Genomic DNA, 13,814 nt, shown 5'->3' with positions numbered 1-13,814 from the left:
AATGGAAAACATGTAAGCTTCCTCTTAATTTAAAAATAGTGACAGTATTGTAAAAACACGTGAATGGAATGAGACGAAATAATCTTTGAGAACTCCAACAATGAAGCACGGTGATGGAAGTATCATAATGTGGGCTAACTGTTCATTATTACTATCCCAACATGTGTTGCAATGTTTTAACGTTCCCCTCTGACTTATAGTGACTAGGGCTGCCACGATTAGTCGACTAATCGACGACTAATCGGCTATTCAAATAGTCGACGACTAATTTAATAGTCGATTAGTCGTTTCTTGATATGAAATGGAGTCAGAGTGTAGTGAAGTTGAAAGTTATAATGTGATTCTGTTAGCTTTTTGTATTATTTTGACATTAATTAAGGTTTTTAGGCTATTTTGGAGTTTAGCTAATATTTCAGCTACACGCCAGCTATTTTGGCTAATTTAGGATTTTTTTGTTTTGTTTTGTTTTTAGGCTATTTTGGAGTATAGCTAATATTTCAGCTACATGCTAGCTATTTTGGCTAGTTTAGGATTTTTTTAAGGCTATTTTGGAGATAGCAAATATTTCAGCTACATGCTAGCTATTTTGGCTAATTTAGGATTTTTTTATTTTGGGGCTATTTTGGAGTATAGCTAATATTTCAGCTACATGTTAGCTATTTTGGCTAGTTTGGGATTTTTTAAGGCTATTTTGGAGTTAGCAAATATTTCAGCTACATGCTAGCTATTTTGGCTAATTTAGGATTTTTTTATTTTGGGGCTATTTTGGAGTATAGCTAATATTTCAGCTACATGCTAGCTATTTTGGCTAGTTTAGGATTTTTTTAAGGCGATTTTGGAGTTAGCAAATATTTCAGCTACATGCTAGCTATTTTGGCTAATTTAGGATTTTTTGTATTTTCAGGCTATTTTGGAGTTAGTTAATATCTCAGCTACATGCTAGCTGTTTTGGCTAATTTAGGCTTTTTTTTATTTTTTAGGCTATTTTTGGAGTTTAGTTAATATTTCAGCTACATGCTAGCTATTTTGGCTAATTTAGGATTTGTTTCAGTTTTAAAGCTAATCATGGTAAAGATGTATGCTTTACATCCTGTTTGCACACGACCCAATTAGTCGACTAATTGGAAAAAATGATCAGCGATTAGTCGACTATTGAAATAATCGTTTGTGGCAGCCCTAATAGTGACAATATTTTTAAACAAATCTGAATTAAATGAAACAAAAATCGATCTTCGAGAACTCCTACAATGAAGCACGGTGGTGGAAGTATCATAATGTGAGCTAGCTTATTGTTAAAACATCTGAATTGACTGAAAATATTTTTTTCTTTGATAAATCCTCAATGAAGCACGGGGGTGGTAGTGTCATGGTGCGGGCTGACTGTTAATTGTTGTTCAGATGTTTTAACGCTGATTTGCAAAGAATTCAACGTTTTACCGTTTTTGTCTCCGGTGTTGATCCAGTCCGGATTGGCGACACTGGCGATGGCGAAAATGTCCGCAGCCAGGAACAGACACGCGGAGATCACGGTGGGCTTATCCATGCCCTTTAAATGTGTTTAAAACGCCTTCCTTTGTCCCGCCGCGCCAATCATGACGACGGAACCGGGCCGGTCCAGGATTCAGCGAGGAGTCCCGCAGCAGCAGCTGATGAGGACCCAGACTTCTGGCCTGTCTCCAGTCAGGAAAGAGGCTCCGTCACATTCCCATTAAATCATAAATATTTTTAAAGAAATCTAAATGATTCTACTTTGATCGTGGAGGAGTCAGCTGATGCTCCCAGCTGACTTGTTTTGAAGGAATCCTCCCATCAGGAAGCTCGTTTTCCTCCGGATGGTCGCAGGCGGGAAACGCCTTCTCCTTTACAAACAAAAAACAGCTTTCAAGGTCCTAAATATTCAAAATTAAAGTCGCAATCCTGTTTTTTTTTCGGTAAATACGAACGTATTTCCTGATGGGTGATGGTACCAGCGTGGGAAACTAATCCCAAACAGTTCCCAGTATCCATACCACCCATCAGTCCGCGAAGTCTCGCGAGAAAATCAACGAGAATACGAGATCCTTTTACATGAGGTCATTGAAAGGTGTTTTAAATCCAAATTTAAATCAGATTCTTAAAAAAATACAGCTTCATATGTTATATTTTAATTAATCCTGTACACGTTTGTCCACGAAAACCTCGAATTATTTTATTCTCTGCAAAAATATACCGTCAAAATACGCGAGTTTATTATTAATTTAGGGGTCTTTTTCACTAAAATATCTATATTAAGCCTCTAAAACAACACTGTACAAATTATATCTTATAAAGTTATTTTTTTCATATATTTTAAAACTCAATTCGGTTTTAAAAACCTTCATGTTTTAGTTGTTTCACGACTTATGCTAAAAAAATAAGGTCAATTTAGAGAAAATGTTGAATATATAACCTTTATTTATACAGTTTGGTCGATTGAGAACAATTTCTTATTTACGACGACCTGATGAAATGTCTGAAATGGTAAATTAATACTAATGTTGAAAACCAGTCTTTTATTCTATTTTGATAAAATTATATTTTTAAAATGTGTTTTATTGGAAATGTTTAAATACAGTTTGATTCAAACCCGTTTTGTACCTATAGACATTTACTTTCTTAAATCACTGTGTTTTTAATAAAATAAATTGCTGTTATATAAATAATATAAACTGTAGCATTTTTTGTATGTTTTTTATATTAGTACCTTATATTTCCTAATACATTCATTTTTTCTAAACCGTTCATTGCTTGTTTTTTAAATTTTTTAAATAAAGTTATTGTACAAAAAATGTCAGCTTCAGATCTGTGGTTGTATTTCCCTGTTTTTCTTTGCGTCAGCACAGAAAATGTATTTTTTTTTTTCCTATGGAATTTCATAAAACAAACATCCAAACTTTAAGGTAGATTAAATTTATTCTGTATTTTACATGAGCTATACAGATGTTTAGAGGTGGGTAATACACAGTACTCTGAAACTTAAAACAGTTTTTTTCTGACACCTACACGTACCCTGATGTTATATTCTTTAGAACAGCAGTAAGTGAAAAACAATAAGCTCTGTTTGGCTTCAAGATGGAGGGAAAATATCAGATTTGATGATGATTAAGAGGAGATGAAGAGGACTTCAGATCTCATCCACGAAGGGTGTGTTGATGAGGTTCCCGCTGGACGCCATGGACTTCTTCCCGGTGACGAATTTCTTTGCAGCCTGGTGAGTGTTAAAAATCAAAATAAATGAGCAGAAACTACAGGAAAAATTGATACAGATAGGAATCTTACGTTAGCAACATCGTTCAGAGAGACGTTGTCGATGTTTTTGGAGAGTTCTTCGCTGGATTGGTACGACCCGCTAGCCAAAGCCTGAGTTCCCACAGCCTCTAGCAAACCTTCAGACGTTTCCAGAGACATCAGGAAGTGACTCTTCAGCTGAGCTCTGACAGGAAGACGGAAAAAAAAAAAGTTTGTTTTAGCCCAAATATACTCAACGAAAAGCTAGGGCAGGGTTAATAAAATTGATCTAAATCAACCTAAGCTAAGGTCTGCTAGCTTGATGCTAAGATACAAGGGGATTTCCCATAGGTTAGCTAATGCTAACACTTGGTCTTTATGATGTTTTTACATCTTTATAAACTATACGTTAAGATTTTTTAGGCTATTTTGCAATTTAGCTATTTTTTCAGCAACATGCTAGCTGTTTTGGCTAATTTAGGCTTTTATGTTTTTGTTTTAAAGACTATGTTGGAGTTTAACAAATATTACAGCTACATGCTAGCTACTTTAGCCTTTTTTTTTGTTTTTGAGGCTATTTTGGAGTTTAGCTAATATTTCAGCAACATACAAACTGTTTTAGCTAATTTAGGCTTTTTAAAAGTTTTTTGGGCTGTTTTGGAATTGAGCTAATATTTCAGCTACATGCTAGCTGTTTTGGCTAATTTAGGCTTTTTTGTTTTTAAGACTATTTTGGAGTTTAGCTAATATTTCAGCTACATGCTAGCTATTTTGGCTAACCTAGTTTTTTTTTAGGCTAATTTGGCATTTAGCTAATATTTTAGCTGGCTATCAGCTTCAGTGATCTCAGCTAGCATTTTCAGCAGCCAAATTCCGCTTACAGCATTCACGCTAGCTTTATCACAGGTAATGCTATATATCTAGTTCCCAATTATGTTAAAAAGTTACAGTTTAAGTTTTAATAATTTAGTTTTAGTGTTCAATAAATGTTTATCCTGTTCGGCCTGCAATCTAAGGTGTGTTTTGGATTTTGGCCCCTTGTGTGATTGAGTTTGACACCGCTGCTATAGTGCGATCGCCACCTAGTGGCCAAACTGAAACGCCATGTTCCACTGTGGTTATAACATAATAATTATTTTACTAATAAATGTTACAGTATGTGAATTGTATCAGATTAATATGAATAGATTCAAAACATATAGTAGATTATTTATGTATTTCTAAACAAAATTTGTCTAAATGTTTAAACTTAAAAAAAAATTGAACCGAATCAATTCTGGAAATTATTGTTGATAAACAGCCCCATGGAAATCAGAAGTTTCATGAAGTAACGTCTCACTTTGCTCGAGTGAGGTCAGCGGCCGTGACTCCCCCATCAGCAACGGCTTTCACCTGAGCGACGGCTGCCCTGATCACCTTCAGAGACCAAAATGACAGTTGTTACCACGGAAACGTGTTCTGACAGTTAATAACCGCGGCGTCCTGACCTCGCCGGCGGCTGCAGCCTGGGAGATGGTGTACACCCCGAACAGGCCGGAGTCGGAGTAGCTGGCGTTGAAAGCACTAACCTGTTCAAAAAAAAAAGATTTATTTATTTATTTATTAAATATGACTTTATTAACAGCAGATTGGTTGATGCGTCACCGACAGCCACCCACATCAAAGGGGTCAGCGGTTGCCTTGGCGACACCCTGGACCAGCTTGTTGGAGACGGCGGCCCCCCTCTTGACGTTCGGAGCGGCTCCCAGCAGATGCTGCAGCACGCTGAAGGCCAGGGCCTCGCCGCTTCCCGCCGCCGCGGACTCGCTCACTACAGCCGTGTGGACCAGGCTGCTGGTGCCGGGCAGCCGGGCCTCGCCTGCAGACCGCCACGCGATTTAATGTTTCTGATTCGTCCAAAGCGAAGCGGAACGTTGGGAGTGAACTCACCTCCGCGGTACTGAGCCTTGGCGCCGGCAGATCCCGCTCCGCTGCGGATGTTGAGGAACTGCTCGCCCACCTGCTTCAGAACGTTGTGGTCCACACCTGAAGGAAAGGGGACCATCAAAATGATATCCTGTAATGCTGTAACACGTGTGTCAGAGTCAAGGCCCGGGGGCCGGATCCGGCCCTCTGGGTAATTCTATCCGGCCCTCCAGATCATTTTATTTTATTGTTATTAACGGCCTGATGTTATCTTGCACTTCTTTCTAACTTGTGTAATTTTGACTAAATACATTTTTTATGGAAAGTAAAATATTGAAAGTTATTTAAGGTTTAAGTTAATTTATTGTAGAATAATATTCCTGCCTTTATATTATTCATTATTGTGTTAAAAAGTTAAAATTTTAAAGTTTTAAAAATTCGCATTGTGCTAGCTTTTTGGACTATTTTGGACATTTACTGAGATTTTTTTAGGCTATTTTGGAGTTTAGCTAATATTTCAGCTACATGCTAACTGTTATGCCGTAAGTTTGATTAATCTTTTAGGACGTTTTAGAGTTTAGCTATTTATTCAACTACATGCTAGCTGTTTTGGATAATTTAGGCTTTAATTTTTTAGTCTGTTTTAGAGTTAAGCTAACATTTCAGCTACATCCTAGCTGTTTATGCTGATTTAGGCTTTTTTTTAAGTTGTTGAGGCTGTTTTGGAGTTAGGCTAATGTTTACATGCTAGCTGTTTTGGCTAATTTAGGCTGTTTTTAGGCTATTTTGAAGTTTGGCTATTTTTTCAGCTAAATGCTAGCTGTTTTGGTTAACCTTCAGCATTTTTAGCTCTCAATTTCAGCATCTTCAGCAGCCAAATTCAGCTTACAGCATTCCCACTAGTATTATCACAGGTAATGCTGTATATCTAGTTCATAATTATGTTAAAAAATTACGGTTTGAAAGTTTTAAAGATGTAGTTTTAGAGTGTTCAATAAATGTTTATCCTGTTCGGCTCGTGACCTTAAGGTTTGTTTTAGATTTTAGCCCCTTGTGTGATTAAGTTTAACACCCCCGGTCTTATCCATCACAAGTGCGAATATTCTTACCGAGACCAACAAGAGCCATCCTGGCGCTGGTGAAGTTGTTTTGAACAAACTGATGCAGCTGGAAAGAAAAAGACGTTTTTAGGAAAAAATTGTTGATTTTATTCGAACAAACAGAACAAATACTCACATGCTCGGACTGGATGTTTCCAACCATGTGATCAGGGCAGTACAGGGAGTTGCACAACGCGTTCTTATAGGCTGCTTGGTGCAGACTCTCAATGACACCTGCAAATGGTAAAAAATGACTTTAATGTATTGAAATATGGAAAATATCAAATGATGGAACCAAACTTTGAATCGAAAACCGATAAAATATTTGTGCTTTGAGAAAAAAAATATGAAACTGTATTTATTAGCCAAATAAATGTCATGAAAACACCTAAAATTGTTTTGAAATCACATCGAATGTTAATTTGTTTCTACTTATATTTTTAAGTTAATAGTTATATAACCTGCTTTGATCATGCAATAACAAATCCTAAAGCCCCACTTTGATAAAAAAAAACAATGTTTTAAACATGTTCTTGTAGCATTTTCTGACAATGGAGGACATATATGAAGTAGAGATGCAACAGATCACAAACCTCATGATTTGGATCAGTTTTATAGCAACCGCTCAGATCATTTTTCCTAAATAAATAATCTTGATCCTCCCAAACGCTTTGAGATGAGCGTCGGGCAGCGATTTTGATGCACGTTAAAATAAAAAACGGCAGTGAGCGGGCCACAAGCTTCCTGTTCCGACCGTTTGAGGGGAAGGGGGGTGGGGTTGCTCTTCACCAACAGTCACGTCCACAAATAAGAGTCAAATTTACTGTACTCCTGCATTTCTGCAGAAAGTATATCCTACAAAATGACACTTTTGGCTAAAAATGACAATCATAATTAAAATACATCACGAGATAATCAAAGTGGGACTCCAAAACTTTGTATATTTACAGTAATTTGTTTTTAAAGGAGCTTGTGTTGTCAGGGAAACTTAGTATCCTCATATATATTAACATCCCACCTATCTGGGGGCTCTGAGCAGCTTGAGCTTTGTCCAGGATCACTCTGGGTGTGAGATCCGACACCTCCCACGGACGGAACTCCTGAGCCGTGGTCACGTTGATCAAGAACTCCATCACTGTGTCGCTGCATAAAAACACAAATACACATGTAGTCACTGAAACACAACATCAATAAATCTTTTGTTCTAAAAATAAAAACTCACAAATCGTCTCTCAGGCAGTCGACGGTGTACACCATATTCTCTCGAGATGAAGTCACGCTGCACAGGAGAAAGTTTGTTACTCTTATTTGAACAGTTTTTTAGCTTCTTAAAAAATTATCTTCTGGAAAAAAAAATCCCTAACCTTAAGCTGCCCCCCACTGCTTCAACCCCACGGCATATCTTAAACGCTGAAGCCCCTTTGGTTGTCTGAAACCAGAGAACAGGAATTCATTTTCAATTTTATTCTTTTGCCTTATTTTTTTTAAAGTTTTTAAACTTCTTACAAGATTGGAGGCCAGTCGGAGGAGGTGGGTTACCCCCACGTTGTCAGGAGTTTCATAGCGACAGCCTGCCTTGACGAACACGCCGATCTTAGAGGCTGGAGAATAGTTCTCCAGCGAGGCGATCACCAGTCCACTGGGCAACCTGGTTACCTGGACGAAAGGACATTTTTTCCTTCAGTTTCATGACTTCCACTGAGGAAAAACAATGTAAGTGGACATAGTTGGAACCAAGACCATCTTCTTAGGAAAATAATGTGTGTTCAGGCTCATCTACGTCCATTCCTATCACACACCAACCTACATGGACATCCTGGTAGTGATGAAAAGCCCCAGGAGTTAGCTGGAGGCCAGACAAGGGCTGCACAAGGGACTGGCCTTTTCTGGCAGCGGCATAGAAGCGCCTCTGTGGAAAAGAGAAATAAGTCAGCAACCACTGACCTGCACGTCCTGCGGCTGAAACCCAGTCACCTCCACCTTACGGGCAGCCTGGGCTGCATAAAGCCTCCTCTGGAAAAACAGAGAACACGGGAAGGATGGAGGTCATGACTACGGTGCTGTGGACTCACTGGGTGAGCCGGTGGGTTTCCCAGCTGGTTTTCTCCAGAAATCGGCCATTTTCATGGGAATAGCACAGAATCTAATCGCTGGAGAGACTATTATGGTAGGTAAAAATGTACATTTAAGAGATTTTGAACAATCAGGGTAATAATATAGCCTAAAGTCGTTTAAAGAATAATTCATCTTCAGATGTTTGTAACATTTTGTATTCCTTTTTGTGTCAGTTATTAATGTAATGCTATTCACTAACTTATATAAAGTATTTTACGTGCTTATAATGTGCGTTTTAAAATAAAAACATAAAATAAAAGGAAATTTATAGGATTTTTTCTATTCATTTAACTGTTTTGAACATTAAAATAACGTGTAAACGATCAAGTATGAAAGCAAAGGGAAGTTTAACAACCTAAATAAAATAATTAAATGTGTTTAAATCTAAAAACGATAAGAAACCCTGATATTTACAATTGAAATGACCCTATATTTGTAATGTGAGGGCTCTGCTGGTCTTCTTAACCTGACAGATTTGACACATCGAGGCTAGAAACATTAGCAGCTAGCAGGGTTAGAGTCACGTCAACAGAACAATGAATTAGCCCAGTTAATTATGAGTGAGTTTAGTATATAAGAAGATTAAATTAAGAAGTAAACGTTGACTGTGTGAAGTTTGTGGCAAAAAAAATCTCCGGTGCAGCTCAAAAGAAGTCCACCTTCAATAGCTAGCTTACTGCTTCCTCGTCTACACAGGTTCCCTGACAACGACCCCTAATTTTTCTTAGTTGGTCAAATAAAAACACAAAAAAGGTAACAATTGTACATATTTGGGGTTAAAACTACACAGATAAAATCATTATTTTGTTAATGAATGCGGTTCTCACCGACAGCTGAGTAATTCCTCGGATCCCCTTCATCTCCCTCCTTTACACAGGACGAAAAGCCAAGATGGCTGCTTGAAAGTGCCCTACCCAGAATGCACCGCGCGTGACTCGTCTGTCTAAATAAAACATTAAACGAGCTCGAGAGTGAGAGCGCGCCCTCTGTTGACAAGTAATGGAAATTGAGTAAATTGAGTTATGCATCTTCAATGCATCTTCAGTGGTTAAATATTATTATATTGTCGTTTTATTATTACATAAAAAAATATATTTATATATTATATAACTTATTGGGCATCCCAATCTAACAATTAATAGCAGTTTTAAGGAAAAAGATGATAATAGAAGCGGTTATGCTTAATATACTGATCTAAAAACTAAATCAGTGTCAATGATTAATCAAATTATCTGACTTTTTGATTGTGTACACAGGTGATTTTTTTAAACAACGAATATAAGTTGAATAATTTCATCATTTTGTCACTAAAGACACCAACTAACATCAATTCATGTGCATCATTGTTGGATTAAAATCCAAAATAAACTCTATTCAAATATTATTTATAATTTCTATAGAATGAAAGTAGAATTACTCACAATCAGAGTTGTGTCTTATTTGACATGAGCTGTATTTTATTTTGAAAGGAACTTCTTGTGCTGCTGTCAAAAGTAAAATAAGTAAAAATCGTATAAATAGGAACACATATCAATGTAATTTGATATATAACTATAATCTAATCATTATATATATTTAAAACATACTTTTAAAATAAATAATTGTGTAACTATTATAAAATCACTAAGTACATTTTTCTAAATAGTGAGTTTATGGCCTCAAGAGGGCGAGCCGTTCTGGTTTATTGATGCAACTACTGCGCATGTGCAGAACTACACACGTGGGGTAAACGTTTGCACGAGCTGCTGCTTTTGGAGGGTTTTGAGGCGCAGTTACCCACTTTCCGCGTTCAGTATACTTCTTTCAATCGCGTGAAAGAAATTAGTCCTCCGTGAAGCATTTCGCCGAGAGGGCCGGAATATCAAAGAAACGCAAAAATGGTGAGTTTTGTTTTTAGCTAACAAGCTAACGAAAGCAGCTAACTAGTAGCATCTGATAGACGCACGCGGGGTGATGGAACCCCGTTATTCTGATGTGTTCTTATTAATTTTTTGCGTGTGTGTGGGTCAACAGACTGAAGCTGATGTTAACCCAAAGGCTTACCCGCTGGCTGACGCCACTTTAACCAAAACTATTTTGGATTTGGTGCAGCAAGCCTCCAACTACAAGCAGCTGAGGAAGGGGGCCAACGAAGGTAAGAGAATTCAGGCAAAATCGTCATTCAGAACCACCACATTTTAGCTAATGGTCAGTGTTATATGTCTGAGGTGTATTTCTTTATTATTTGTTTGAAAAAGTTAGACTATTTGTGGGAAACAGCGGCCCTCGTGTCGCGAAATGAAGCGCTAGGAGCAAATAACTACATATCCCAGAATGCAACTCAGCTGGAGTTTACCTGAGAACATTTCTGCATTAAAGACTGGGTTGTTGGCTTTTTAAAATCTTAAATATTTTATTAAAAAAAATATATACATGATAAGGTTGAAAAAAAGATCACGATAAAAACGTATTTTTTCTAAACGATATGAAAAAATATTAATGCACATATTTGTTCGGACAAATTTTGGAACACGAGTCCTTCCTGGTTAGAACATTCTGTGTGGTTTATAATAATTATGATAATAAGCTATCTTCAAAATTTAATCTAATAAATGTAATTTTATTAACATAATATTAAATGTATAAACCCAGATATAGAATCAAAACTTTTATTTTCAATTAATTGCTCATATCAGATAATATTTAAACTATTTCTCCTAGTAACAGCAAAAAGTAATTAAAACTTGGAATCTATTTCATTATTACTCTCATTTTTTTCTCGCTCTGTACTTTTTTCTCAAACGTTTAGAAAGGTACAACCATGATCACACAAAAAATAAACAACTCAAAAATATGATTAAGACGATTATTTTTGATTACCTTGGAAAATGGAAGCGCATGAAAAAAAATATAAAAAAGGGGGGCTTTAATATAATGACACAAGAATAAAAAAATAAACAGTAACAGTTTTGTATTTTTTTTGAAGAAATATACAAATTGTCAAATATTTCTGACGTTTTAACGGAGGAATGTTTTGGCTTTTTAGTAGCAAATTTGCTTTTACGAATATTAAAGTCTGCCATAAATTACAAAAAAATGCGAAAAAGAAGCATCACGCTGTTTGTATTTTTGTAAAGTTTAAAAAACCACAAATATTTTTATAATAAAGTTGAAATTCGTGTGGATGTGATGGATTTGAGGAAGTTCTTCCACAGTTTTTAAGTGAAGTTACAAAACCAGATAAAATGAGAATATGTTTTTGGCAGAAAGTGAAAAGAAAAACTGATTAATAAGTCACTTCTGGTAAAGCTAATAATAATGAATGTAATTTAAACAGAAGGACTTAAAAGATCTGAACACAAAACAAAAGTAGAAGATTAGTCATTTCTCACCAGAGTAGAATCCCAGAGTCTCACCTGTGAAAGCGACTTTTATTTTGGCGGAGAAGAGAACCAAATCAGGTTTAGAAAAATATAGTTAATTTTTCTATTGCAAGTAAGCTATTGATTAACAAAATGTATATTTAAAATAAAAATGTCATCAGAAGGGAGTTTCTGCAGAAATGCATGAAGGAGTTGATGTCATGGATCCAAACTGGCGTGTTAGGGTCATCAAATGTCCTTTATTTGACGGACAGGATTCTAATTTGTGTGTTAGTGGAAATAATGGACAATAAAGCACAACCTTAAATCTGCTTTTGCTTTAACTGTTGTTCAAAGCTGAATAAATGAATAAAATACACAGAAACTGTATTTAGAAAGTCAATAGAAACCTCCTTTTCCATAAAAATAAACTTTTTTCAATAAATGAAATGCTTTAAAGGGAAATGAATCTATTATTTATATGAATTTGTTGCTTTTTGGTTAATTTGATTCGTATTTCTGTCATTTTTACTACATAATTGATCATTAGCAGAGATTGAGGGGGAATAACTGCTAAGAGGAGCTTCTGGTTTTAGAAAACCTTCTAATAAATGCATTTGATTCATAAAAGGCCAAATTTATATCTGAGGTTTTCCCCAAAAATTCAAACCAAGCTAATTCCAAATCCAGATTATTTAAAAAACACCATATTAATGATTTATCCGTGTTGAGAATTCTCTAAAATCTGCAAGAAAACTCACTTTCTAATAATTACCCAGGACGTTTTATGATTAATAATTGCACATTAAGTACATATCAAATGTTCCGTCGTCTCGTCCGCAGCGACTAAAACCCTGAACAGAGGAATCGCCGAGTTCATCGTGATGGCGGCGGACGCCGAGCCGCTGGAGATCATCCTCCACCTGCCGCTCCTCTGCGAGGACAAGAACGTGCCGTACGTGTTCGTGCGCTCCAAGCAGGCGCTGGGCCGCGCCTGCGGCGTGTCGCGGCCCGTCATCGCCACCTCCGTCACCATAAAGGAGGGCTCCCAGCTCAAGCCGCAGATCCAGTCGGTCCAAATGGCGATCGAGAGACTCCTGGTGTGACCTCTGCTGCTCTGAGTTGGTTTACTCTAACAAGATACTTTTAGGTGTTTTTTTTTGGTGATTATAGCAGCTTTATTTCTGTCAGTGTCCAGAACCAACATTGTTTCCTAATAAACATTTTTTATTAATTTCATTCCTTTGTTTTGGTTCTTTTTAAGAAATGTTTCTTTTAGGCAGAAAGTTTCCAAACTGACACTTTGAGTAACTCGTCCTGTTTTCTGCACATTGTGACCTAAAACAAACTATTCCAGATGAAAAAATAAAATCTAAATGCAAAATGTATTAAAAACTAATGATTAAATGCTTAGAAACCAAATCATTTAAGGATATAATTAAAGTTTTATTTAAAATTGTAAACTAGTAGTGCTTTGCAATACATAGAATGTTTTTTTGTTGTTAAAAAAAATCAACAGAATTTCAATTCTAAATAAATAAATTGATCAAAGTCTTTTTTACTCCTTAAATCCTTTAAAAAATCATAGGTTTTATCTTTATTTTATGATTAAATAAATTACAATAAAATAAAACAATTTAAAAAAAAGAAATCTTACATTTTATTTATATTAAAAATGAAACATTTGTTAACTAAATTTAAAAATCTTAGCTTTTTATTTAAATGAATTAAAATAACAAAATATTAAAAACTAAAATTAAAAATTCTTAGATCTTGTCTTTATTTAAAAACTAAAAACATTAAATTAAAACTAAATAAAAAATCTGTATTTAAAAAGGAAATAAATTAAAATTAAATTGAAAAAATATTTAAAAGTAAAACAAAAATGTAGGTTTTGTGTTTTACGTAAAAAATAAATCAATTAAAATTAAAAATATTTGCTAAAAACTAAATTAAATAAATTTAGTAATTTTATGGATAAATTTCATTCAGTTAACAGAAATTAATCTTTCAACTAAAAACAGTAAAATTAAATTATTAAAACAAATTTTATTTTTGTAAAATGGAAAAAAGTTTACAACAGGGATTTATTGTATTTTTTTTTTTT

At 35.5% G+C, this 13,814-nt stretch overlaps 3 protein-coding genes across 5 annotated transcripts in view; 1 reads left to right on the top strand and 2 right to left on the bottom strand.

Annotated features, from left to right (window-relative positions):
- Positions 1-2,039, bottom strand: part of LOC112153827 (uncharacterized protein C16orf52 homolog B) — a 6,798-nt gene extending 4,759 nt beyond the window's left edge. Inside the window, exons 1-3 of one of the 2 annotated variants that reach the window (XM_024284236.2) lie at positions 1,944-2,027; positions 1,750-1,859; positions 1,438-1,670 (exon numbers count right to left, since the gene is read on the bottom strand). In XM_024284236.2, the coding sequence (XP_024140004.1) occupies positions 1,438-1,543 (106 nt within the window). In that variant the 5' untranslated portion in view covers positions 1,544-1,670; positions 1,750-1,859; positions 1,944-2,027. Of the gene's footprint in view, positions 1-1,437; positions 1,671-1,749 lie in introns of both variants that reach the window. The other variant, XM_024284235.2, reaches the window with a different exon arrangement.
- An 873-nt stretch (positions 2,040-2,912) lies between these two features.
- On the bottom strand, positions 2,913-9,342 carry LOC112154566 (cytochrome b-c1 complex subunit 2, mitochondrial). 2 transcript variants are annotated; one of them, XM_024285602.2, is made up of 14 exons: positions 9,194-9,342; positions 8,196-8,264; positions 7,758-7,907; positions 7,616-7,680; positions 7,474-7,530; positions 7,270-7,394; positions 6,388-6,485; positions 6,261-6,318; positions 5,176-5,271; positions 4,905-5,104; positions 4,734-4,814; positions 4,586-4,662; positions 3,298-3,451; positions 2,913-3,226 (listed from the first exon to the last, which is right to left on the bottom strand). In XM_024285602.2, the coding sequence occupies exons 1-14, from the start codon at positions 9,224-9,226 to the stop codon at positions 3,143-3,145; spliced, it is 1,347 nt and encodes a 448-aa protein (XP_024141370.1). In that variant the 5' UTR covers positions 9,227-9,342; the 3' UTR covers positions 2,913-3,142. The 2 variants fall into 2 exon arrangements, with proteins under 2 accessions (XP_024141370.1, XP_024141369.1); XM_024285601.2 differs by lacking the exon at positions 8,196-8,264 and adding an exon at positions 8,059-8,160 and having other exon boundaries at positions 9,194-9,295.
- Positions 9,343-10,045: 703 nt separating this feature from the next.
- snu13b (SNU13 homolog, small nuclear ribonucleoprotein b (U4/U6.U5)) lies at positions 10,046-12,946 on the top strand. Its single transcript, XM_024285566.1, has 3 exons — positions 10,046-10,246; positions 10,380-10,500; positions 12,551-12,946. The coding sequence occupies exons 1-3, from the start codon at positions 10,244-10,246 to the stop codon at positions 12,811-12,813; spliced, it is 387 nt and encodes a 128-aa protein (XP_024141334.1). The 5' UTR covers positions 10,046-10,243; the 3' UTR covers positions 12,814-12,946.
- The last annotated feature ends 868 nt before the right edge of the window (positions 12,947-13,814 follow it).

This window comes from Oryzias melastigma, linkage group LG19, assembly GCF_002922805.2.
Source record: "Oryzias melastigma strain HK-1 linkage group LG19, ASM292280v2, whole genome shotgun sequence".
NCBI classification, from domain to species: Eukaryota; Metazoa; Chordata; class Actinopteri; order Beloniformes; family Adrianichthyidae; genus Oryzias; species Oryzias melastigma.
Note: the sequence above shows the minus strand (reverse complement) of the source record. Positions and strands in the feature narration are given on the sequence as shown.

Excerpts from the sequence above, each read along its gene's own strand:
- LOC112154566 (XM_024285601.2), bottom strand. The coding sequence starts at position 9,226 with ATGAAGGGGATCCGAGGAATTACTCAGCTGTCG. Across the intron at positions 7,531-7,615 it reads GCAGTGGGGGGCAGCTTAAG|CGTGACTTCATCTCGAGAGA; the intron begins GTTAGGGATTTT and ends TCTCCTGTGCAG. Across the intron at positions 6,319-6,387 it reads GAAACATCCAGTCCGAGCAT|CTGCATCAGTTTGTTCAAAA; the intron begins GTGAGTATTTGT and ends TTTTCTTTCCAG.
- snu13b (XM_024285566.1), top strand. Across the intron at positions 10,501-12,550 it reads GAGGAAGGGGGCCAACGAAG|CGACTAAAACCCTGAACAGA; the intron begins GTAAGAGAATTC and ends TCTCGTCCGCAG.